The sequence below is a fragment of the Astyanax mexicanus genome, chromosome 5 (genome assembly GCF_023375975.1).
Source record: "Astyanax mexicanus isolate ESR-SI-001 chromosome 5, AstMex3_surface, whole genome shotgun sequence".
Taxonomy (NCBI): Eukaryota; Metazoa; Chordata; class Actinopteri; order Characiformes; family Acestrorhamphidae; genus Astyanax; species Astyanax mexicanus.
In genome coordinates, this window is record NC_064412.1 from 47,523,239 (window position 1) to 47,551,197 (window position 27,959).

The following is a 27,959-nucleotide window of genomic DNA, read 5'->3' on the forward strand; positions in this document are numbered from 1 at the left end:
GACGGCATTGAATGTGGATGTAATTTCTGCCACAGTCACTGTTTGCATGGACAGCTCTAGCCAGAAGCTGCAGGTCACCATCATTACCCCTCACTGCACTGTCCACTGTGGATGGTAATATTAGTCTTTTATAATGTATTCCCTCTACACATGTAATACTGTGAATAGAGGAATGTTAAACACTTAAACTTTAACTTCAGAAATGGAACATCATATCCATCTGCCCCCACAATATATCAGACCTCACTACACCTCCCATAATTCACCTGACCTTTGCTTAAGACCCTGACCAGTGTTTAATCAACATCACCTACAAGAACACAACAGCTCATAACTTCTACAGGTTTGGATGTTCCCAGACCATCCCTGGAGGTAACATCGCTTCATGGTCAATGTATAATGCAGTGGTGTGCAGTGAGGCCCTTCTAACCCTTCAGAGAAGGGGTAACAATAAGTGCATGTAAATAATTACAGAATTTTTATTCAGGAAATATATATCATAGCTATTGTAAGTATAAGAATTTGTTTTATTAATTAACTAAAAAAAAAAACAGCAACTAATTCAAAGCATTAGTCTGTGTTTTTTAGTTGCTACAGGACTCCTATCTGACTGACAGCAGTTCTAACCAATCAAAGCTTTTTAAAATGGCTTCTGCCCCCACGTGACTGCGTGCCCCTTCTTCTGATTTTGAGAAGGGTGTAGTAATGAGTCTATTAGCAAAGTCGAGGACAGTCTAACCAATCAGATTCATGATTTTCACTACGGGGGCGGGGCCATGGCTGCCTAACCCCTTCTCAGCGCTGTGTTAAAGGTGTTACACGTTGCTTAGTCATAAACAGAGCTCATGCTGGATTAATTTAATTGTTAGATCTATCATGAAATTGCGACTGCAAATGAGACAAATATTGAGTCACATCATATTAAAAGGCCTTTTAAAGGATGTCCTTCAACGTGAAAATAATGCACAACAATAGGCCGCCTGACTGGTAAGTTTTTGTGTGTACTTAAAGTTTTGGCTGCTCTGGTGTCCTGTCGACATACTAATGAGTGATTTTTGTTGAACAGCTTTACTTGTAGGAAAATAAAGCATTTATTGTTTTGTCTATTCTATAATTTTGTAGTTTGTAGCTGTATTTGTGAGCTGCTGATGTGTATTAAATTAATATAACTGAGTCAAGACAGAGAATATGTAGTTATTGTAATATTTATCTATGTGTCGGTTGGCCGGTGGCGGGGTGGGGGGTAAAGGGGGATGGTTGCAGAAGGGGTAACCACTATATTCACTGCACGCCACTGGTATAATAAGATACTGTACTTACTGCTGTCCCATGACTTTTGGCATGTGGGGGTTAAGGCAAAATAAATGGAAACACACAACCAGCATAAATAAACAACAAACAGCAGACACAGGGATTCTTATGCAAAAGAGGTTTATTATTAATAAAGGTAGAGGAAATAATAATACACACAGTGGAGGTGGGATTGGAGTTGGGGGGGTATTTGCGTATGAATAGTTAAGACAATACCCGTGTAAGCAAAGCAAAGACCAAGCATTTACCCATAATGCACCATTCAGAGAAATGGCTTCACAATTCACAACTTTTCATTTCACTTATTGTGTAGTTTGTCTTTTTTGCATAATGCTTAGTTTAGAGAAGGCACAACATTAAACCCCTCCTCCAGGAGCTTTGGACACTTTCTTTGGGGGCGTGGTTACAGTCATGTGGTATAATCAGACTTTTATTACTCATTGGGAGCGGCTGAAGCTTCCTTAAGTTATTGTCTAAAATAAAAGAAACACTGGTGGAAGTACCAGGACGTCCGAGTCCAAAGAAATGTGGAAGAATGTTTAAGATACAGGAAATAGGGAAATAGACCCATCGCAATAGTCACTTTATTGGTTTATTGTACAATATATACCTACATATATTACATATCACCTATTGTGTTTAGTTGCATATACACCTTTTATCCATTTTTTCAGCTTTAGAGGGAGCATGACCAACTGTACTCTCTCAGACTCCGGCTGCTGATGGATGGCCTTAACATCAGTATGTTACTCTGCTGAGTATTGTTTGTTTGTAGTATAGGCGGGGCTTAAGTCCAGGAGCAACAGCGCCATCTATGGTGTAGCAAAAGAGTGCAATGCACACAATGACCAATACAATACAATACAACTCTGTCTCTATATGTTTTTTTGAGTTAATAAAACAAATGAAAACTGCAAACTTTTTATGATAATTATGATTTAAATAAAATTGTATTCCTCTTAACTGCATTATTCATCGAAAAAATTATTACAATTATTTCTGGGACAGTATATAATCCAAAATAAAGCAAATATTGTGACGGGCCTAACAGAAACTTCTAGTAAAGAATAAACATGTTTTAACACTAAAAAATCATTGCTGTCATGCAAAAAACTTGTATACCCAAAACAGCAAATTTGCAAAAGAAAACTCAATTTTAATTTTAGGCTCAAATTTATATAATTTTATTCTTTTTACAACAGTCAATAAATTGAACAGAAATGGAGATAAAAGGTTTTTACATGACAGCGATGACAGTAGGTGCTTTCTAGGAATAACAGAGCACCCTGATTGTCATAAGCAATTTAATAACACATTAAAATAACATTTTACTCCCAAGATTTAATAACAGGCTTTAGGATCGGGTTCTTTATAAGGTTCTTTTTAGGGTTCCAGTCGTGCCCTTTAGAACCGGACTTAGTGTCAGCAGGTCTGTAGAACCGCTTTAATATAATGTTTTAAAATTAATTAATAAAGAGTAAAAATAGGAAAATAGGAAAAAAGGAATAACAAGTTATTATAGCTGTATTACAATTCAGCAAAAATCATCTTTTTCTTATTCATAATTCACCTCTACCACTCATAATGAAACTTAAGACCTTAATAAAATCAAATCACATACAGGTACAAACAGGTACAGCACCGGAAAAGAACACAGCTTTACATATTCAAAAAAACGGCCCTGCTATATTCCCAAAATTAGTCATCACTAATTTCCATCTAAAAATTAAATCCCGCCCTCCAATGCTTCAGCATAATTAAATTTTTTCCTGTAGAATATAAAAAGGTAAAAGTCTGCATATCATTCTACATAAAGTGTCAATGCAACATTAAAAAATGAAAATTGCATGTTGTTATTATACCTTATCTGTTACCATCCCAAATCAGAAAAAGAGACACTATGGAAAATATAAAAAATAATAATATGTTCCGTACACTGACTTTGACTTTTATTTAACTGCAGACAGTGTAAACATGAAGATATTTCATGTTTTATCTGCTCAATTTCATTCCATTTATTAATATACATCTATTCCACAAAGTTGTAAGTGGTATTAGTGAATATAGTAACTCTGTATTGTAGAGATGTGGGAGGAGCTTCTGGGCATGGTGAACATAAGGCTCATTATTAGCCCTGAAATACCCCATTACAACTGTGTTTGGTCTGGAATGCAGAAATGGACATAGATTCATATATAAAATAAAGTTAAGCAGACAAAACATTATACAAAGCACTACACTTGGTTCACATTATGCTTTTTTATATTAACATTTTTCATACTGTCCCAACCTTTTCTAATTCAGAGTTGTACAAAGCTGAAAGCTAATAAATCTCTAATCACTAATCGCTAATAATAATACTATAAAAAACTTTCTTAACACTAAATCTTTTCACAACTGGGGGACGACATCTGCACTCGCAAACATTCAGCTATATCCTTAATCTACGCTGGTCATAATCTCGTAAGACTTATCATTCTGAGTATATTTCAGCTAGTGTGTATGATTGTCGCACCATAATAACATCAAAGCTGGCACATTTCAGTGTTTCTCACTCTGAGGAACGTAAAAAAGTACGTAACTTGATCTGCTTGACGCACAGCAGCGTCGCCGCACTGTGAACCGCTGAGTCGTACTGCACGCCTTGTTTACTGTATCACGATATACATATAAATACGATAATAACTGTACGGAGTGAGAAACGCAGTATACGGTACGTACAGGAGGAAGCAGCAGCAGCGGTGAACTGCAGCATCACTCAGGCTTTGGTTATACAGGTTCAGAAAGTCTGAAAGAGAGCTACTGTCCGTCATTCACAGTCCATTTCCGTACATTATTCAATATTAATAAACCTCTCGACGAACTGCACATAGTATACAGGCCTACCGATATACATACAATATCATCGGAGTATGTAAACGCCGCTCCTTGGGGACCTGTTTCATCTCCTGGAATGTAGTCGGTGTATATTTATGTATTTTCCTATATTTGTGCAGTGTGTGTCTACCTGTATGGCCAGAGATATATTTGCACATATAAGCAATTGATGCGTGAGCATGATTCCTGCCTCGCCTATCTAGTATGCAACATGTATGCAAAGTGCAGTACACACAAAACTGCTAGGGGGCAGTGCAGCACTTTTATGTTTATGTACCGTATTTTTGCACTATAAGGCGCACTTAAAATCCTTTAATTCTCCCCAAAATCAGGCAGGTTGTAAGGAGCAGTAAAGCCAATCTGCTGAAGTATAGCGCTATACAGGAGTTTTAGTTTAGTTTCTCCAGTGCTGAGGCTGAGAGCAGCGGCATTAGCATTAGCTGCTAACCCCAGCGCTAGCTCTTTCATTCAGAATTCAGAGGTGAGTATATTGGACTGTAGTCTGCGTGTTTACTATGTTAAAACAAGCTACGTTGGACGAACTGCTAGCTAATAGTGACCTGGCTTACTGGAACACTCTTTTACTAGAGCTAGGTGCTGCTAACAGCGCTAAAAATACTGGAAATCTAAGTTTACTATGAGTAAACGGAAGCATTTTACTCACCCAAATAAACAGTTTTCAGGCTTATTAACATCAATGGCTTACTGGACTTTGAATAATAATTATAGTTTTGTTCACTTGATGTTTACTGTGTTTCATTTTGTTGCTGAATTAGAAGGAAAACATGGTAACACCCCTGTTCCTTACTAGTGGCGCATAAAATGCACCTTATAATCTGATGCGTCTTGTGTATGAAAACAGATCAGAAAATAAACGTTTATTGATAGTGCACCTTATAATCTGGTGTGCCTTATAGTACGCAGAATACGGTAAACGCAAAGCCAGTTATATCTCTAGCCTAAGAATTTAAATGCAAGCTCATTATGTATAAAACTGTTTTCTGTTAAAAATTTGTGTCCAAAATTACTACTTCCCTTACCGCCCTCAGGAGATTTTTTTGTAACTCAGAATACCAGGCACATGAAAATCCTGTACGCATCTAAACTCTCTATTATATTTGCATATTTCTTTAATTTGACCTGACCAATAGTCCTGACAAGCTCATTTGCATAATGTAATATAATACAAGGCCATAGGAGGAAACAAGAGAGCTTCTGTTTTGTTCTGTTATAATAAAATCATACGAGTGTGTATGTGTTTGTATTTGTGTTTGTGTGTGTGTGTGCGTGCATATGGATATATGCATTATGGCTCCATCATTGAGTATATATAATGCTGGAAGCATGCGTACAGTGGTATGTACGAGTATTATCAATAATAAAAGCATGCCTATCATTTTTTATGATTGTTTTTTTACACAATAAGAGACAAGGCACCTAGTAAATAGAATTACAGTTATGGGATGGAAAACTTGAATTTTAGGCAGCTGTGGATAAATTGCGACTAAATATATATATTTTTCATTTATTGCAATGCTAGTCACTGGTGATGTTGGATAAGGCCCACAGCCAATGTAAAGCTACCATGATAGTGATGTTGGACAGGCTGGTCACCGGCATGCTAATACCGTGGTAACGATGTTGGGCAAGGCCTATAGTTGGCGTGCTAATGCCAGAGTAGCTGTGCTGGATGAGGACTGTAGCCAGCATGCTAACTCTGTGGTAGCAATATTGGCTGGGGCTGGTTGCCTACATGCTAGTGGCGTGATATGGTGTGATGCTGGATGTGGTCAGTAGCTGGCGTGCTAATGCCATGGTAGCAAGGCTGGATGAGGCCTGTAGCCGACTTGCTAAAAATGTAATATCAATGTGGGACAAGGCTGGTCACCTGTGTGCTAATCCCAAAGTAGTAATGTTGGATGAAGCCCGTAACCAGCTTGCTAGCATGCTACATTTCTGGAATCATAGCAGGAATGTGAGATAAGACACATTTGATGACAGCAACTGTCACATAATTAATCATAGTTATTAATGAAGCTACATGCCCTTCCTGGTCCTGATTTAGCAACACAGCAAATGGAAAAAGAAACCATAACGGGTTTTAACTGATGTGGAACAGAACACTATGGCCCTAACAACCATTTAGCCCTGCAGTGGAAAACAGGCTATATATTTCAAAATATAAATATGTGTGTGTGTGCGTTTTGGCTGATTTTAAGCTAATATGTAATTTCCCAAAGCAAAAAAATAAAAAAAAAATAACAGTCTTGGCCCAAAAGCAAGTAATGCAATTTCATAATTATGGATGTTTGCTTAGGTGTGAGTGTGTTTGCATATTTCCGTATATATCTGTGTGTGTGTGTGTGTGTTTTAATGAGTGTTGTTAATCAACATCACAGGTTTTTGTGGTATATATGTTTACGGGAGGATTATTGGATTATATGTTGAAGCGGAGCTATAGTTGTGTGTGTGTGTGTGTGTGTGTGTGATGGTGTGTGTAAGTGTAGGTTTAGGTGTGTAAGGCACTCAGAGGTCGGTGGTGGCCTTGGCGGTCAGGGCCTGGATGCGGCTGGTGTTGCAGGTCTTGCAGAGGACGTGACCATCCAACGGGTAGCATCCCTGATTATCCCCCTCAGACAGCAGACAGCCACAGTCCTGAAACACACATAATTATTTTTTCCAGAATTATTGTTGTAAATTGTAGATGAATCACTTTTTATTTTCACTTGTATTTCTTGTCATGCATGTGTTATGCACTCCATGAAAGATATCTGAGCAAGTGAAATCTTCTAAACATCTAATATTTCTCATTCTAAGATTATTGAAGTAAAATTATAAGAATAAATATCTTATGTCATTGTACTTGTTCAGAGTTTTTTTTTTTCTACTAAAATAATCTTATCATATATGCAGACAAAATTTCTCAATTTACATACAATAAATTGAATATTCTTATAAAAGTCTTTCAACAATGAAAAAAAATAAACTTACAAAGATTTTATATCTATATTTTTTAATTTATTCTTATTTCCATGCCATTTTCTTTCAAATTTACAAAGCCAATTACTTAACCCAATCAATATGACTCCCCCTATCACTAATGATGTCCCAACGCCAGGAGGGTGAAGACTAGCACACACTTCCACGACACATTAGAAGTCAGCCACCGCCTCTTTTCGAAAGGCTGCTATTGCAGCATTAACAAGTAGCATGATTAGCAGAGACTCGGTTACGATACATCAGTTCTGATACAGATAACTTGTGCTGATTGACATCACCTTTTGAAGTGATGTAGAGAGAGAGTGCCATCTACCCACCGAGAGAGAGAAAGACCAAATGTGCTCTCTCTCGGGGCTCCGGCAGCTGATGGCAAGCTGCATGACTGGGATTTGAACCAGAAATCTCACAATCACAGTGGCTGTGCTAAGCCTGCTGGACCTATTAGAGCCCTGGTAATAATTTAAATGTAAGTGGCACAACAGGGTGGGCAATGACAGGGTGGATGATTTTAATGAATATGATGATTTAATGTAAATGAGGCTGAGCTAAAGCTGCAGGTATGTTGAATTGTTTATGGTGAGACTGTGAGTTGTGTTCTTTTTCAAAGATAAATGTCAATTTTTTTTTATAACTGTCATATTTTACCACAACAGGGTGGACTAAAGCTTTACCTCTTTAATCTAAGTATGGAGACAATATGAGAAATATGAAGTGAAATAAATATATTTAATTAATTGTTAAATATAAAGCAGCAGCGTCGTCTTCATTCCTAATAAACAGTATGAAGGTTAATATGATGACAAAGGTTCCTCTATATTAATAAGAATGTGTTTATTTAGAGTAAATACACACGTACCTCACAGCGATAACACTGCACATGGAAGTCCCTGTCCAGGGCTACAATACGCACAGTCTCCTCCTGGCCAGGGGCGGGCATTATGGGCTCCTGACACACCGAGCAACGAGGGGCAAACTTCCTGTAAACAATCAGACATAGAGTAGCTGAGTATCCACCTTATTTGGCCAAACATCCATGCATATACTCCTACCATTCTATGGAGGAGAACCCAACACCAGAACATCCTGACCAAGAAAAAATGGCTTGGGTTGAGGGCTGTTGAGATGTTAACTTAAGAACCTTACCAGCCCCCGACAGCTTTAGAAATTAGACATTTTTTAAGGCTTTTGTGTGGATGTTTTGGATTTAGCTATTTTGTCCATAGATGCAGCTTTTCTTCTTTTTTTTTTCTCACAGACAGAATGTGACATCAAATAATCAAATAAACAAACAAACAAACAAAATAACTGTGCAGTAAAAAAGTAAAAAAGGCCTAAAATGGGCTTGTACAAAGTACTTTCCCTCCAAGGAAATTATAAGAGGAACACAGAAAAAAGAAAAAGAAAATTGAGAAAAAAGCAAAAAACAAACAAAATAATAATAATAATAAAATAAAATAATAATAGTTATATGTACAGTTGTGGTCAAAAGTTTACATACACTTGTAAAAAAACATAATGTTATGGCTGTCTTGAGTTTTCAATAAGTTCTACAACTCTTATTTTTCTGTGATAGAGTGATCGGAACACATACATGTTTGTCACAAAAAACAGTCATAAAATTTGGTTCTTTCATAAATTTATTATGGGTCTGCTGAAAATGTCACCAAATCTGCTGGGTCAAAAATATACATACAGCAACATTAGTATTTGGTTACATGTCCCTTGGCCATTTTCACGGCAACTAGGCGCTTTTGGTAGCCATCCACAAGCTCCTGGCAAGCTTCAGGTCGAATGTTTGACCACTCTTCTTGACAGAATTGGTGCAGTTCAGCTAAATGTGATGGTTTTCTTGCATGAACCCGTTTCTTTAGCACTGTCCACATGTTCTCAATGGGGTTTAAGTCAGGACTTTGGGAAGGCCATTCTAAAACCTTAATTCTAGCCTGGTTTAGCCATTCCTTTACCACTTTTGATGTGTGTTTTGGGTCATTGTCTTGTTGGAACACCCAACTGCGCCCAAGACCCAACCTTCGGGCTGATGGTTTTAAGTTTTCCTGCAGAATTTGGAGGTAATCCTCCTTCTTCATTATCCCATTTACTTTCTGCAAAGAACCAGTTCCACTGGCAGCAAAACATCCCCAGAGCATAATACTACCACCACCATGCTTGACAGTAGGCATGGTGTTCCTGGGATTAAAGGCCTCACCTTTTCTCCTCCAAACATATTGCTGGGTGTTGTGGCCAAACAGCTCAATTTTTGTTTCGTCTGACCAGAGAACTTTCCTCCAGAAGGTTTTATCTTTGTCCATGTGATCAGCAGCAAACTTCAGCCGAGTCTTAAGGTGCCTTTTCTGGAGCAAGGGCTTCTTTCTTGCACGGCAGCCTCTCAGTCCATGGCGATGTAAAACACGCTTGACTGTGGAGACTGACACCTGTGTTCCATCAGCTTCCAAATCCTTGCAGACCTGCTTCTTGGTGATTCTTGGTTGACTCTTGACCATCCTGACCAATCTCCTCTCGGCAGCATGTGATAGCTTGCGTTTTCTTCCTGATCGTGGCAGTGACACAACTGTTCCATGCACTTTATACTTGCGTATAATTGTCTGCACAGTTGCTCTTGGGACCTGTAGCTGCTTTGAAATGGCTCCAAGTGACTTCCCTGACTTGTTCAAGTCAATAATTCGCTTTTTCAGATCCACACTGAGTTCCTTTGACTTTCCCATTGTAGCTTTTGTAGCTGAGTCTAATCACTGGGTCAAATGAGCCCTATTTAAATGGGCTCATGAGAAGTCAACAGCTGTAGTCAATCAGAATCACTTACAAGAAGTGAAGAGGCCATGACATGAAGCTAATTTGATTGACACAACTCGCTACATCACCAAAATTGACAAATTTTGTTGCTGTATGTATATTTTTGACCCAGCAGATTTGGTGACATTTTCAGCAGACCCATAATAAATTTATGAAAGAACCAAATTTTATGACTGTTTTTTGTGACAAACATGTATGTGTTCCGATCACTCTATCACAGAAAAATAAGAGTTGTAGAACTTATTGAAAACTCAAGACAGCCATAACATTATGTTTTTTTACAAGTGTATGTAAACTTTTGACCACAACTGTAGTTACTCAATATACATAATTACAAGAATATACACAAATACATATTTACTATTTGGATTGGTTATAATGAAAGTAGATAAGCTTTAAGCTGTTTTTTTTAATTAGTGATGCTATTGCAGATTTTCAAATGCGTTGGTAAGCAGTTCCATATTAAAGGTCCCTCTGTGCGAAAGTGCAAACTGTCCAATTGATTATCTAAAAAAAAGCAGCACAGAGGTTATTAGAGGATCTAGTGGAGTAGTGATGAACTTGAAAGTTATATTGAAAATTATTTTCATAACAATCAGAAAGTAAGTTTTTGGTAAAGGAGAAAATAAACTGACATATTTGAAACTGGTTAATTTCATACACACTGAGTATCTGAAGATTTTGAAAAAGTAGAAGTGAGGTTGCACGGTAATTTGCTGAGGTGACCCTTCTAACAAATCGCTTCTGAAGAATATGTAAACAGTTGATACAACTTTTGTAAGTACTAGCCCAAATTATATAACAGTTAGAGAGATATTGATAAATAAGTGTATAAAATAGATTAAGAAGAATTTTATATGGTAAAATATATTTTATTCTTCTAATGACACCAACATTCTTAGATATTTTATTAGAAATCTTTGAAATATGTTCTTTCCAGCATAATTTGTCATCAATGAGTATACCTAAAATTTAGTACAATGAACATGATTTATTATATTACCAGACATAGATATTGGTGGACTATTAATGTTTTTTTTTTTTTTTTTAGGACTAAAAAGCATATACAAACTTTTTTTTACATTAAGGGATCATTTGTTCGCTTTAAACCGGTAATCAATGTTTGACAGAGACGAGTTCATAGTTGAAATTAGTTTGTGACCATCTTTATCAGAAATGAAAATGTTTGTGTCATCAGCAAACAAAACAAAAAACACCTTTCTTGCTACCATGTAAAGATCATTTACGTATATTAAAAACAGTAGGGGTCCTAAAATTGACCCCTGTGGAATTCCACACTTAATGGGTTTGAGATTAGAGTAAGTGCCCTGCCATCTTCTTTGCTTTGTTTGGGCTGGACCACGAACCATGGTCGAGACTATAGGATCAAAAGTTGTTCCAAACAAAATATATGTTCTTGGTCCAGATCAGCTAAAACAGGATCTGGTTGGTTTGCAATGTAAAACATATTTGTCCCCCTTTAAACAATAGAAAATCTAAACAAAAGAAACGATGTGGTGCAGTATGGGTAGAACAGACTAAGGTGCTGGTGAATTTGTATCTACTGTAACTGTAGATTAACGCTTATTTATAAACAGAAATAAAAGGAATTTGAGGGTATTTTGATATAATCGATCTGCTCCGTGACAAACCTACACTCAAAGAGAGGCAGAATTCAGCACAACACATGGAAAGGCAACACACCGAGTTGACGACATTCTATAAACCGATCAGTGTAAAGTATGGAGAGACTCAGCTCATGCAGTTGATGATGTCAGGATGTAGTAAGGTTGTTTAGTGCGCTCAGTCACTAAACTGCAGTGTGAAACTCATCAAAACTAACCAGACTAAATGTGCAGAATACATTAAAATACAGTTTAATTTGGACTGATAGAACTGATATATGGGTGATAGAACAGTTATAAGAAGCTTAATTACACTCTGATCTTTTGTTGTGTTGTGTTCATAAAAATCAGTGTTGGTAATACTCTGCTTTTCTCTCTAACTAAGTATATTATACTATTAATTCTGTATGCTTATTATCACTGTGGGAGTTGTGTTAAACACAAAAGTTATGGCTGCCTTCTTGTCATCATGGAAAGTAAGGGTTATAATAAATAAACTATATGTTTCACTGCAACTGCGTTCAAACCTGCACTGTGGTGTTTAAACTAATTACATACACAGAAGCAGCATTATTTACAGTGAACATCCCATAATTACAACAATAACAGCACTACACTGAAGATCACAGATTCAGGTCCTCTCCTGTCATCAGCTGGCATTTTGCTGTGTTTTGCCCTTTGTCTGCAGAGCTACTGTATCCTGACGTCATGTGACCATTTAAACAGTCCTCTGTGGTGTGATACTGTAATTGCTGCGCCGCTGAGCTGAATACAGGTGCTGTACTGTGTTTATTAGAGGGAAGACAGGGACGGAACAGAGACGCCAGCAGAGACGGAGCAGAAGGATGTGAAGACAAAGCCAGGCTTTCTGGTCCGGCCAGGTGACGGAACTTCTTTCACCGGGTTATTCCAATAAACCTTCAGAAGTGGGAAGTGAAGCGTACGGTGGCTCACACAGGCCACAACAGTGACTGAGAAAACGGGCCGTTCCTCGACACAAAGACATTTCTGTTCAAACCGCAATCGCACAGCTAACGGCTTCCATGTGAGATCTTTCAGTTCCTCAACAGACAGAGCTTCAGCCTTCGTTCTCATGTAGAAATTTGGTTTCAGGCGGTTTTTGGGTCTCGGAGTCTTTTAAGGCACTCTGAACTGGTTTGGTTTGCTGTGTAGAATTTTCAGTACACCATGATCAACACAAATAACTAGGGACATTAGTAATGGGACTGCTTACATCCTCCTACTATATACAGTGGTGTGAAAAAGTATTTACCCCCCTACAAATTTCTTTTGCTTTTTTGTGATACTGATATTTTTCTGAATGTCAAACAAACTTTAATATCAGACAAATATAACCTGAGTAAATATAAAAATCACTTTTTAAATGATAATTTTATGTATTAAAGGAAAAAAAAAAACAATTCAAACCAATCTAGCCCTGTGTGAAAATGTGTTTGCCCCCTAAACCCTTAGCGGCAACAACTGCAATCAGCAGCAAAGCAGTCCCAGACCATCACACTACCAACACCATGTGATGTTGATGTTCTTTTTTTTTTTAATTATGTGATAGTTTTACAACAGATGTAATGGGACACACCTTCCAAAAAGCTCCACTTTTGGCACATCAGTACAAAGAATATTTACCCAAAGTTCTGGTGATCATCAAGATGTTTGTTGGTAAATGTGAGACGAGCTGTTGTGTTGTTTTTATTCAGAAGTGTTTTCTGTCATGAAATTCTCCTAAGGAGACCATTTTTGAACAGTCTCTTTCTTATTATTGAATCATTAACACTGACCTTAACTGAGGCGAGTCAGACCTGCAGTTCTTTAAAAGTTGTTCTGGGTTATTTTGTGACCTCCTGCATGAGTTGTTCATGCCCTTTTGGAGTAATTTTGGTCAGTTGTTTTTTCCTGGGAAGATTCACCAGTGTTTTATGTTTTCTCTATTTGTGAATAATAGCTCTCACTGTGGTTCTCTGGAGTCCAAAGCTTTAGAAATGACTTGTTCCAGGCTGATAGATGATCAATGACTTTGTTTTCTCATCTGTTTTTAAGTTTCTTCAGATTTGGGCATTATGTGCTGATTTTTGAGATCTTTTATCTGCTTCATGTTGTCAGAAAGGTTATATTTAAGTGATTTCTTGATTCTACAGGTCTGGTGGTAATCAGGCCTGGTTGTGGTTAGTTTTTAAATTAAACTCAGCTTTCCAAAAAGTGTGATTAATTACAGTTAATTTATGGGGGGCAAATACTTTTTCACACAGAGCCAGACTGGTTTGAATAGTTATTTTTCCTTAATAAATGAAATTATCATGTAAAAAGTGATTTTTATATTTACTCAGGTAATATTTGTGTGATATTAAAGTTTGTTTGATAATCTAAAAAATATAAATATGACAAAAATGCAAAATAAAAATAAATCTGTAAGGGGCAAATACTTTTTCACACCACTGTAGAAAAAAGTATCCCCAGCTCTTGTATTTTCAGCCACCTTATATTCATCTTAAAATCCCCTATATTTACTGGAAAATATATACACCTTATCTTTTATTTTAATAATAACAACTCTTAACCTGATATTGGTGGCTGATAATGTGTGTAATAATGCAGATTTTCGAATTGCTTGGGCTTATGTATTTGTTGGACCAGGTCTCTGTCTGTGCTGCCTATTGGCGATGGGTGTCTATGGGATCCAGCGGCTCCCAGTGGTGTATAATGACATCGCATTTGGTTTGTATTTGGTTTGTAAGCGCTGCATTATTGCTAGGTTACCCGTAATCGAACTGACCAGCGGGGCTGGTGTGGGTTGGGTCTCCTGCATTAAATATTAATGTGATTTCAGTTTGCACAGACAATTCTAGCCAGAAGCCACCGGTCACCATCATTACACCCCACTACCCTGTCCACTGTGGGTGGTAATTTTTGTCTTCTATGGTGTATTCCATGTGACACTGTGAATGGAGGAACGTTTAATACCCGCACAACTTCAGAAATGATACTTCCCATTCATCTGCACCCAATACCAGACACTACTCAAACTCTCATAATTCACCTGGCCTTACCATAAGGACACTGACAAATGTTTAATCAACTTCACTCACAAGATAACACATCATAAATTATACAGGTGTGGGATTTCCTAGGTTATCCCCTAAGGTATCCCTTTACAGTCAGTTTACATACTGCTGTCCCATGACTTTTGCAATGTTGGTGAATATGCAAAAAAAGAACAATGACAGATAAAAAAAAAAGTCTAAGGAGAGGAGAAAAAAAATCTGTATCACATTTTAGATACTGTACAAAGAAAAATATGCATCTCCATGTTTAATTGACTTTTTTAGTTTGATTGATTATAAGTTTACTAATTATTTAAATGTCTTTTTTAATTGTGAGACAATTTCACAGTGAATGGGCCAACAGAAATGCTTTGAAATAGCTTTTATTGAATTTGTTTTTGCCTTACTCTGTAAAGTTTCCATTTGGGGGATTTAGAGATGTTTTTCTTTTGACAGTAACAATATAAGGCTTTGTTACAATTTTAGTTAAACACATAAAGGTAGGTGTGTGTGTGTGTGTTTGTAATAGTAATCAATTACTTGTGGAAGTCCTCGATGCAGTGGATGTGGTTGGAGGCGTCCACAGTGAAGGGGATGCCATCCAGGCTGCGGTGGCACACCACACAGGTGAAGCAGTGGGGGTGGTAGGGCTTCCCCGTGGCACGCAGGATACGCTCCATGATGGGCTTAGCGCAGATATTACAGGTCTCCAGGGTGTTCTGAAATACACAAAAACAGAAACATACAATTACACAATTATTATTTCACTTAAGGCTGATTTACACTATATTACTACTATACCTTCTATGTGTGGATATATTGTCCTTATATATAAATACTGCCAATAAGAACAAGACTCTGGGACAAACCAGAACCTGTTGGCACCATGCCTAAAGCCAGGCGTGAGCTATAGAGGGGTTATAGAGGGGTATAAAGCCCCCTGTACTGAGCTGTGGAGCAGTGGAACTGGGTTCTCTGGAATGTTGGAGCTCCATCTAATACTTTTGGAGGGGATGAGTTGGGGAGTTAGAGATGTGGTGGTGTGGTGACCATTATTCAACATCCTGACCTTATTAACTTGATCTTTTGTTGATGCAATCAAATTCCCAGAACAATACGGTGGATCCTAAATGTAGAAAAATGTCTTCTCTGGACAGTTAAATTAGTCCAACAAAAGCAGGATAAACTCGTTTTCAAAATCCTTGTTTACTGTGAAACACTACTGTAAACTGTCATAACCGCTACAGTCAAAATAATACATTGAGAGTGGTAATTACTGGAATCGAGCACACTGTAATGGTGTAATAGTAGTATTAAAGACCCTTAATATCCTTGATTTTAGAAAACAATAAATAAATTAAAAAAACTATACATTAGCATATGCACCAATTCTTTTTTTCTCCACATAGTGTATGTTTTTAAATGTTAAATGCAATCTACATTTAGTTCTTGCATGAAACTAAAAAACACTTCAATGGGCTATTGTAACCATTATGCTCCACAGTTAATTTAATACCTCAAAAGTGGCAGCTACTAAGTCCAAGTGCATTGTGGTAAAAGCCCAATACTTTTGTCCATGTAATATATGTTTTGTACATGTTTAATTCAATATAAAATTCTGGTAATATTGTATGAAATTAAGAAAATACTTCTAAGGGCCATCATAACCACTATGAGCTCTTCTCCACAGTTAATATAATACATTAAAGTGTCAATCACTGGGTTTAAACACACTGTGCCATACTCCTAATGGTAGTATTAATGACCTTTAATACCAATGATTTCAGAAAAAGAAATGCGCAGCTGTCCCAATATTTTTGTCCATATGTAGACCACATATTCCAAATTATTTATTTAGTCTAAATTCTAAATTATTTTTTTTGCATTAAGTTGATGAACATATCTGTGGACCATTATAATTGCTATCATAGCTTCAGCACAGTCAATGTAATTATTTGTAATTATTGGGTCCAAGCACACTGTGCTATACTCTTAATGGTAGTATTAATAGCCCCTAATACCTATGATTTCAGAAAAAAAACAATAAGCAGGTGTCCTTTGTCTATTCTTTATATGTTTTGTAAATGTTTAATCCAGTCTAAAATTAAATTAAAATTGTACAAAATTAAGAAAACATTTCTGAGGGCCATCATATCCACTATGAGCGCTTTTCCACTTTATAATATACATATAAAATGGCAATTACTGGGGCCAAGCTCACTCTGCCATAATCCATAAATACATGGTAGTATTAATGACCCTTAATACCAATGATTTCAGAAAAAAAAGAGTAGCAGTCCCAATATTTTTGACCATATGTAGAGCACTTATTCTAAATTATTTATTCAGTCTAAATTCTATTTTTTTTTTGCATTAAGTTGATGAACATATACCATTATAATTGCTATGACAGCTTCACCACAGTCAATATAATTATTTGTAATTATTATAGGGTCCAAGCGCACTGTGCAATACTCTTAATGGTAGTATTAATAGCCCCTAATACCAACAGCTTCAGAAATAAGAAGGTGTCCTAATATTTTTTTTCTATTATTTATATGTTTTGTAAATGTTTAATCCATTCTGAGGGCCATCATATCCACTATGAGCGCTTTTCCACTTCATATAATACATATAAAGTGGCAATTACTGGGGCCAAGCTCACTCTGCCATACTCCTAATGGTAGTATTAATGACCCTTAATACCAATGATTTCAGAAAAAACATAGAATGAGCAGGTGTGCCAATACTTTTGTACATACACTGCATCTCTGTTTATCTCTGTTTATCTCTCTCTCTCTCTCTCTCTCTCTCGTCCCTCACACATAAAGGTCGATTTCCTGCCACCTCTTCTTCCTCCAATAACTCGGCTCAGTTTGTTGAACACACACACTGATGGGCTCGTGGTTCGTGTAAGCGCCGGTCCAGCTGTTACATAACTGTTCCCATTCAGATCCAGCCATGCTGGAGTCTGGCTCCACTGCCACAGCCACAGGTTTGGAACAGCTGCGTGGAAAAGGTCATGCATCCTCTCCAAGATTTTCCGTGGATATTTAGGGGAGCAGTGGAGGATTTCTGAACATACCACTGACACATTAGGCTTTATCCAGGGAGTCCAGCTGCTGGACATGCTGCTTACTGCTGCTTCTCTCGCTGTCGTGTAAAAAGCTTTCGTGTGGGTGAAAAAATATACTATACACACAATACTGAGTTTAACAAAAAAAATCAGAAAGAAATGATGGATTGCTGCAACTCAAAATGCAGTTATGTTTCAGGAAGATGAAATGAAATGCGGAAATGATTACAGGTGTGGTCTAAGTCTGATTACCCTATAAAACTATTCTATAACAAAAGCTTTCAGAGCCTAGTTTTAGGTAGTGCACCTCTTGATGAGAGACTTTTAACTGTTAGACATTGGACTTACAGCACTGAGAGAGGCAGGATTGTCATTTGCCAGATTTCCCACCATGTAGACAGTTCTGATCAAGCTTTTGGAAATGTTGGGACCAGTGGTGGTGTAAACAAGAAGTTTCTTTAGTGAGACATCCAGGATTTGTTGGGATCTGGTAACACTGTTAAACCTTAGATTAGGTGCATAAGTCAGCAGTAACATATCTGTTATATCTGTTTTTATTCATTTAACTAACCAGTTTGAATTCAAATCCTGTTCATGTAGCTTGCTATTGGCTCCTGGAGCCCTGAGAGAGCACAATTGGCCTTCCTCTCTCCTCACATCACTCCAAAGGACGATGCCGATCAGCACAAGACGTCTGTGAGCTGATGGATCAGAGCCTTCGCAGTGCGCTATGATGCTACTCTGCAATGCTGCATCAGCAGCAGTTTGAAAAGAGGCGGAGTCTGACTTCACATTTATCGGAAGAGGCATGTGCTAGTCTTCACCCTCCTGGTGTTGTGCCATCACTAGTGATAGGAGGAGTCTTAATGAGTGGGTTGGGTAATTGGCCAAGTAAATTGGGGAGAAAATTAGGATTTAAAAAAAAAATATATATATATAATATTTAACTAACCAGATTTTAATTATTTATCTAGTAATCATAATATGTTGTATACTAAAATTAAATAATTAAAGTGACTTTTTATATTATTTTATTAGATATATTAATACTGACTGATGGAAAAGACCATCCAGAAAGATCTGATCTGTGGAATCACTGTTGCCCTTTCTATATATGTGTCGTAATTGCTTATTAATGGTTTTTAAAATATTTATAACCTAATTTATAACATTAATAAACTCCATTTTAAACTATTTATAAACCTTTTCTAAAGAAGTCTCATTTTTGAAGTGATACTGAATGCGACAACACGTTTCAGAACTCTCTATAAATTCTGCTCTTGAGGACACAGCACTAACAGTTCATCTCCAAACGCTGTGGACACACTTCACACTTAGAAAGAGAATAGACACCAAACTTCCAGGAGTTTTTGATGAACGTCAGCCTCTCTGCGCCATGCCGCGACCGTCTCCGAGAGTCAGATATGGGTTTATATCTTGAAAATGAAAGTGTGAAAGGCAGGCGGCGTGATTAGCTACTCTCTCGCTCATAAACAAAGTCATCTTTCACTCTCTCCCTCCCTCCCGCCGCCACAGGCAGGACAGTAAATATTTCGAGTTTCTGATGACTGCGGCCTTTTTCTGGAGCCGCGGACGCTGGGCAGCCGGCCCGCTGATGACTTGTCCCCCGCGTCCCTCTGCCTAACGTCCACCCACAGCCCGGGATTTGTTATTGCCATATTTAATAGATAACAATCTCCTTCTCCCTTCTGACCACTCGTGCAATTACTGCCGACCAGCAGAAATTATCTATGGCTTATCAATTACAGCCGCCGAGCGCTCTGGAAGATTTGTGTGTGTGTGTGTGTGTGTGTGATGCGCAGACATTTCCTGGATTTCTCTCTTCGAGGTTCAGTGGCCTTGGCATGTCTGTGTTGGCTCGGAGCTGAGGTGGCAGCTGTTCTCCCTGGCACTGTCCTCCTCTGTGTTTCCAAACAGCAGGCTGCATGTGAACACGTACGTGTGTGTGTGTTTGTGTAGGAGCATTTGTGTGTTTGCGTGTGTGTGTGTGGCGTCGCCGTGTTTCGTCATGCGTGTGTTTTGGCCTGCTGGTCAGGACTACATTTCTGCACATGCTCAGATGGTAACCCCTGTGCATCCACTGTTACAATGCTGCCATTATAGCCTGTGCATTCTGGCATATAGCTTATATACATACAGCTCTGGAAAAAGACCACTTCAAAATGATCATTTTCTTTGATTTTGCAATCTATAGGTTTATGTTTAAGTCAAATAAACAATGTGGTTTTATTCTGTAAACCATAGACAATGTTTCTCCTAAGTTATAAATACAAATATTGTAATTTAGAGCATTGGTTTGCAGAAAATGAAAATAGGTAAAAATAAAGAAAAATATACAGAGCTTTTAAACCTTAAATAATGCAAATAAAACAAGTTCAAATTAATTTAGAAACAGCAATGCTAATGTTTTAAAAGTTCAGAAATCAATATAATGGTGGAATTATCCTGATTTTTATTCATCACAGTTTTCATGCATCTTGGCATGTTCTCCTCCACCAGTCTTACACACTGCTTTTGGGTGATCTTATTCCACTCCTGACACACAAATTCAAGCAGTTTAGATTTTTTTAATGGCTTGAGACCAGCTTACATCTTACATGATTACATTCAGTGTTTTTTCAATGGGGTTCAGGTTTGGAGATTGACTGTCCACTTATTTGAATGTCAGTCAGCAACTGCAGGATGACATCAGGTGACCTATCTTGCTCAACACCTGGCCATCAAATGTTTAGATGGAGACCTCCAGAGGTGTACTTGCACCCAATGTGAATTTACTGGAGGATCAGTGATGATCTAGAGATGTTTTAACAAGGCTGGAATTGGTCTGTTTGGTCTTGCTAAATAATGCATGCATAAAAAACTCACTTTCTTGTGTTTCCCCAACTCTGGGGACTGTTATTTTTCAGCACAACAAAGCTCAATCCACACAGCTAGATCAATTAAGGTGTGGATAAAGTATCACCAGATCAAGACCCTGTCATGGCCAGTCCAATCTCCAGACCTGAACCCCATTAATAAACCTATGGAATATAATCAAGAGGAAGAGAGATGGTCACAAGTCATCAAACAAAGCTGAACTGCTTGAATTTTTGCACCAGGAGTGGCATAAGGTCACTCAAAAGCAGTGTGAAAGACTGGTGGAGAGCATGCTGATTATTATTGATTCTGAACTGATCCTTAGAATAAACGTTAGTATTGTTGTTTCTAAATGAATGTAAACTTGTTTTCTTTGCATTATTTGAGATCTGAAAGCTCCGCATCTTTTTCATTAATTTGACCATTTCTTTATTTCTGCAAATAAATGATCTAAATGACAATATTTTATTTGGAATTTGGGAGAAATGTTGGCAGTAGTTTATAGAATAAAACCACAATGTTCATTTAACTAAAAATAAATTGATTATTTTGAAGTGAAGCTCATCATTTTTCCAGACCTGTACACTGATCAGCCATAACATTAAAACCACCTGCCTAAAACTCAAGTCAAGCAGATCCTTTAGCTCCTTGTAAGTTGTGAGATCAGAACAGTCCTTTAATGGATTACACCAATACACCTTGTCTGAGTGGTTAAAGCAACAGGTTATTGATATTCATAACAGGGTTGTTGGTTCAATATCCAGGTCAAAAGGCTACCAGTACTATAATGATTGTCCTATACCTCCTTGAATTACAATACTAAGAAACAGTGGTGTTACACAGAGCTAGAGAATGTTTCTTTAAATTGCACCAATAGTAGAACCATCCATGAGAGCTTTTGTGAATGAAAAATCATTTCACCATGAAGAGAAATACTGTACTTAAGCATTCAGCAAAATCGCTCTTTGAGGTGTTACTAGAATGAGTCCTTGAAGTCTGGGGTGAAAAGGCTTAGTGGTCATTGTGCCATTCTCACTTTAAGCTGCATTTTATTTGAACTATAAAGTTGGAATTTCCTAGTTTAGAGTAGAAAGGGTTAACTGAAAGCTTTCACATGTTATAATTATTACTCTGAGTTGAAAAAAGGCACAGGAATAATAGTAAAAACAACAGTATTATACCATTTATTAGCTTTATTTGAGTCTCATTAAATCAGCATCTGTCTGTGGACATGATTACAAATGTTTTAGATGCACAAAATACTAAATAAATGCTAACCTGGGGCAATGCAAACAATGCTGTTTAACTGGAACGCACACACTCATTATATAATAAGGACCAGCACTATGCCACTTCCAATACATATGAAGCCAGACTCTCTCTTGTCCAGCTGCCACCAATCATGCTGCATCACGAAGCAGCATCACAGCGCTGGATCCCCAGCTCTGATACATCAGCTAACAGACGTCTGTACCAACCAGCATCACAACAGAAGTGGCAGGGGGAAAAAAGTGCCACCCTGAGAGAAACAGCACGACCTACTGTACTCTCTCAGACTCCGGCTGCTGATGGAGCCATTAAGAACCCAAACATTATATTTTTCCTCTTCTTAGAGTGTAATATAACTCAAAACTACTCTCACACTACTTCACCTATGTACAAACAATGTCCACATCACAATCCCTCACAAATCCTGGAAAAGAAAAGACTTTTAATGAGCTTTCTGCACTGAGCCCTCAAGGGTTCGCTTCAACTTCTCAGCCTTTCAGAAACAAGGGGGGAGAAAATAGTGTGTCAGTCAAATTGGATGCTGGACATGGTCAGTCTACTTTTTTCGGTTAGTAGAATGTTTTCTAAATGTTATAATTAACGTTCTTAGAATATTCAATCTGTCAAGTTTTATGGATGTTCTCAGAACTTTACGGTTTAGCTTTTTAAAATCTATTGGTAACATTTAATTTTAATTTTAATGATGTTACTTTTAACATTTTCATAATGTTACTATCCACCTTACTGGAAATTTTGTGTGAGAAACATTCTAATAACTTTCTCATGCAAACCACAAACTCACATGTGTTCAGAACGTCCCTGGAACATTATTTTTTTTGTAACCTTCACAAAATGTTGCTGTTAGGTAGATATGTCTGTAAGTTTGGACACACCTTCTCATTCAATGTTTTTTTCAATCCAGACTATGAAGGAACACATAAAAAATCATGTATCAACTTTCTGGGGCGGTCCTGATGAGAGCCAGTTTCATCATTACATTTTTAAGGTCTTTGCGACTGCAACTTCAAAGTTTTGTTTTGACTGACCTTCATTTCTTAAAGTATATTTTTTTCTTTGCTTAGTTGAGTAGTTCTTGCTTTTCATAATATGGATCAGAACATTACTCAAATAGAGCTATTTACTATATGCCTGTAACTCTATCTCTACACAACTTTACAACTGATGCTCTCAAACACATTAAGAGACAAGAAATTCAAGTAATTAACTCTTGATGAGAAAGCCTGAATTCCAGGTGAATCTTCTTCATAAACTGACTGAAAAAATCCAGCCAACATGTGCAAAACTGTCTGTATCTAAACAAGAGATGCTACTTTGAAGAATCTGAAATATTGTCTAAAACATATTCCGGTTTGTTAAACACTTTTTTCTAAATAATTTCATATGTTTTTCTACATAGTTTGGATGACTTTTGGATGACTAATCTCCCATGCATAACAATAATACACTCTCAGTATTTCTTTCAGCATCAGTATGCTGCGTTCTTTAGCCACGCTGGAGTCTGGCTCACCCATCACCCATCTCATCTGAATAGATGCCACCAGCGAGCCCAACCCGCTCCTCTCTCCTCCCCTGAAGCATTTTGGAGGAAGCGTCTCTCGCTCGGTGACGTCAAAGCGGTTCTGATTTACACGCCGTGCAGATTTACGGCCCGGCAATAACTTTCAAAGATGGTTTCGAAAATCCCCATAAAATACTTCCAATGGAATTACTGGAGCAGTCCAGAGAAGGCCAGCGCAGGCTGCAGCAGGCGAGCGCAGCCGCCACTAGAGGGCACTAGCCGTCTGCGCACGGCGCCGGATCGGCCTCCCCTGCTGCTGGAATGTGATGTATTCAAGCACATGTATTTCATGTCTTTTTTTTCTCCCTCTCTTTCTGCCTCATACATTTCTCTAAGTGTTTGCCCAGAAGGCTAAACAAACGTCTAGGCAGATGAGGTGAAGTGAATTTGGGTCAGGGCGCCTCTCGCTGAACCGAGGCCCGGGCCCAGTGCGCTCCACTCAATTGTGGCCTCCTGTCTCCCTCGCTGCTTTTTCAATTTCCTGACAAAGTGCTCTCTCTCTCTCTCTCTCTCTCTCTCTCTCTCTCTCTCTCTCTTTCTCGCTCTCGCGCTCTCTCTCTCTCCGCGAGTGAGCAGCGCAGCACGAGCAGACTGCCTCCCGCTGATGCCCCTCTCGATGCCATGTCCTGCCCCAGCAGGGAGCCGGGGATGGCGCGCAGTGTTTTGACTAAGCTGCCTGTGTGGTTACAGGGACACCACGACAGCCAGAGAGAGGCCGTATGATCCACCAGGCCCCAAAAACCACAGGCTTATATAATACTGGCAAATACTATTGCTTAGTATTTTTTTTAAAAAAAGGTTTCCAACCATTGCAGCTTTGATACTTTTATTATATATTTAAGATTTATCAATCCATGTGTCTCATCTGAACTGACATTTTTTAAAAATACTTTTAACACTTTTAAAACATATATTACTCATATCACTCTATTTGCAGAAGTTATCCAGGTGTATGGAGAGCAAGTGTGGAGCTACTTACTCCAAACTTTTGCCAAGTTTAAGTGGTTAATATCCAATGGCTTAAAAAAAGGTCTTTAAACACATTAACTGTCTAACTACGAATAATCTGCATTTTAGATTTGCAGATCACTCCATCAAAACTAATCAACTATAATAATGGTATCCGAATGCATTGGACTACCACAAAAACTGCTTTATTTTATATTCTTTCGTAACTGAATACAAAATGTCACTGCAATTTACTGACATTGAAGATTCCGCCTGATTCACCAGGCCAGAAATACCACTCAAACAAAGACAATATTGGCAAACACTGTTGTTTATTTTTTTTAAACCAGGTAAAACTTTATGATTCTAACTTTTAGTACAGTTTTATTATAATACAAGAATCTTAGATTTTTTTCTTTTTAAAACTTTGAATTTGGGCACTTCTAAAGAGTCACCACTGGCAAATATTAATACTTGCAGGTAATATCCTCAAAAGAGCAATTCAACTATAGGGAAGTCTTTAGAAATGTTCTAGTTAAATAATAAAAAAAAATGTCACAAATCCTTTTTTTTAAGGATAAATCTTATTTTGGCATGACCTCAACATGTAAAATAATCTGATTGGCATTTGCAAAAAAATATTTTGCTTTCAATTTACCCTTTATTGCACAAAAAAAAGAACAGTTTTAAGTACATCTTTGTCACCTGTAATAACTTCTCTTTTGTTTTTGTGGTATGAGTGGATCAGATACAGCAGCGCTTCTGGAGGAAAAGAACAGATTCAGAGCTTCAGACTTTACTTTATCTACAGGGTGGAGCAGCTGTAGGTAGGAGTGAGTAATAGAATGAAGGACAGTAAGAGATTAAACACAGTGTTTAAAAACTCCAGCAGCACTGCAGTATCTGATCCACTCACTGTACCAGCACAACACACACTAACACCTCATACACCACCACCATGATAATCAGTGCTAATCACTGCAGTGCTGAGAATAATGATCCACCACCCAAATCATATTAATATCTGCTCTGTGGTGCTCTGTTTCTCTCCTGTGGGGTTCTGAGTATTGAAGAACAGGGTGAAAGGAGGAGAATAATAAAGTATACAGAGAAACAGATACAGAACTACAGTCTGTAATTATTATACAACCAAAAAGTGTCGTATATAATCAGTGCATCAGTAGTGGCAAGATGTATAGTGAGTATAGGGACAAGGTATGTGGTCATAATGTTCTGATACGAGCATGTTCAAACAGATATACCGTGATTATGCAGAACTGCATGTTGGAGAACAAAGCGTTAGCAATGAAAATCTGTTGAATGTGTGCGTATGAGTGGGAGATAAAGAGCAGATATCTGAGATATTTATGGAGGAACTTTTATATCTTCCTCTATAATGTGTGCACACGCTGCCACACCACCGCACTTGATGTGTACTTAAGCAAAATACTCCTGACTTGCTGAATGCCTCCTTTGATACCAGGTTGCATCAATTTTGCATGGCGCTCAGTTGGCTGCATGGCATAGATTTGTTTTTGCAGGAAATATTCCAACATCTGCATACTTTTAAATGTTTGTCTGACTGTCTCGCTTACCTTTATACTGCTCAAGATCTGAAAAATAACTTTAATAAGAGTTTTCAAAAGATGAAAGTACTGGAACACCTGCTTATTCACTGCTCCATCTGAAATCAAAGGTATTAAAGAGTTTATCTTGCTTTTGTTGGTGTAACTGTCTCTACTGTCTTAAGACTTTCTACTAGATTTTGAAATCAAAGCATTGCTGTGAGGAGTTGCATTCAGAAAGAAGAGCATTGTTACCAGTCATTGAGACGCATTTAGAAGAGAAGTCAATGATGCTCATAAGACTGGAAAAGATTACAAAACCATCTTTAAAGAGTTGATTTAGAGTCCACATTTGAACAAGATGTGTACAAATGAAGGAAATTTGATTATTCCTCTCCCCAAAAGTGTTCACTAACAAAGGTCACACCATGACCAAGACATGTAATAGTTCACAACCTCACAAAGAACCCAAATTAACTTCTAAGCAACTAAAGGTATTGCTCATAAGTGCACCATCAGTAGAGTACTAATCAACAATGGTGTTTATGGACAAACCAGAAGACAACTGACTGAAACCAGAATGGAACAATAAGGCAATGAATATATATTTCTATATATATATATATTTCTGATATTTTTTATACCTCATGCACACTGGATTATGTATGAAAGATTACAATTTTTTTTTTGATTTTTAAGATTTTAAGATGTTAATCTACACAGGTTTCTCTCCTGAAAGTGCTTCTGTTTATTCACAGTAAGCTTAGATTTCCAAATTTCTCTAGCACTAAGGCTGGAGCATTAGCAGCTAACCGCTAGCAGTTAGTGTCTAATGCTGCTGACAGCGCTACACTGAAGAAGCCTTAGTGTTCCGGTAAGCCAGGGTAAACTTGAAGGCTACAGTCTGATATACTCACCTCTGAACGGCGAAACAGCTAGTGCAGTTAGCGGGTGATGCTTATGCTGCTCCAGTAGTGCTAGCTGGGGTTAGGAGCAGAATGGGGAAATCGCGATTAGCAGCTAATGCTAATACTACTCCAGCCATGGTGTTGGAGAACTAAACTGAAACTCCTGTATAACGCTGTACTTTAGCGGAGTGGCTTTACTGATCCTTACAGAAGGTGCACCAGGTTATAAGACTCACTGATGATTTTTCGGGAAATTTAAAGGATTTTAAGTGTGTCTTATAGTGTGAAAAATATGGCATGTTTGGATAAAGGAAAACACTGCATTCTAGCTTTTAAAAAATCCCATCTGTGAAACACACAGTAGAGTTTTGCTGCATCTGGTGGCTATGACTTTCTAAAGGAAAGTGTCAAGTTGTCTGTCAATTAGCTGAACCTCAAGGAACATGGGTCATGCAGCAGGACAATGACCCTAAGTGTTCTGGTGAATCTTACAAAGAATAGTTAAAAAGATTAAAGTTAATGTTTTAAAATGAGACCAAGTCAAAGTCCTGCACTTAACAGTTCATGGGAGGAATCCCACAGAGCTGAAGCTATACAGGAGAAGGAATGGGCGGGGCTAAAAAAAAAACCCTCCAAACGGATGTACAGCATTAATCTGCACAAAGGGAACCAGGTACTGAAATCAAACAGTCACATATTTTTACTACTTGGATCATTTTGCTCCATTCAAAAATGAGTAGTCTGATATTTTTGTGTCATTTGTTTGATGAGGTCCTGCTTATTTACTTTCAGGACTTCAGGACAGTTCATAATATGAGGTGGAGCATCCTGTAGAGAAAGCTGGTGTATTTTAATGGTGGCTGAAAGGTCAGAGGTCTGTTGTTGGCCTGTAAAGGTTAAGCAGTTACTGTAGAACTCTGCTCACACCTGCTGTCTGCTGTTATATAAGCTGTTATTAACGCTTTCAGGCTCCTCCCACTGCTCCTCCCACTGCTCCTCTGCCTCGAGCCAAGTGAAACAGAGTGGCATTGGCCTGCCCAAGGCCGGAGCGCTGGCC

General features: G+C 37.9%; 1 protein-coding gene across 3 annotated transcripts in view; it reads right to left on the reverse strand.

Annotated features, from left to right (window-relative positions):
* Nucleotides 1-1,414: 1,414 nt before the first annotated feature.
* lpp (LIM domain containing preferred translocation partner in lipoma) overlaps nucleotides 1,415-27,959 on the reverse strand; it is a 351,252-nt gene continuing 324,707 nt past the window's right edge. For all 3 annotated transcript variants that reach the window (XM_022675482.2, XM_022675484.2, XM_022675483.2), the window contains 3 exons: nucleotides 15,221-15,399; nucleotides 8,045-8,165; nucleotides 1,415-6,843 (listed from right to left, as the gene is read on the reverse strand). In XM_022675482.2, the coding sequence (XP_022531203.2) occupies nucleotides 6,715-6,843; nucleotides 8,045-8,165; nucleotides 15,221-15,399 (429 nt within the window). In that variant the 3' untranslated portion in view covers nucleotides 1,415-6,714. The remainder of the gene's footprint in view (nucleotides 6,844-8,044; nucleotides 8,166-15,220; nucleotides 15,400-27,959) is intronic.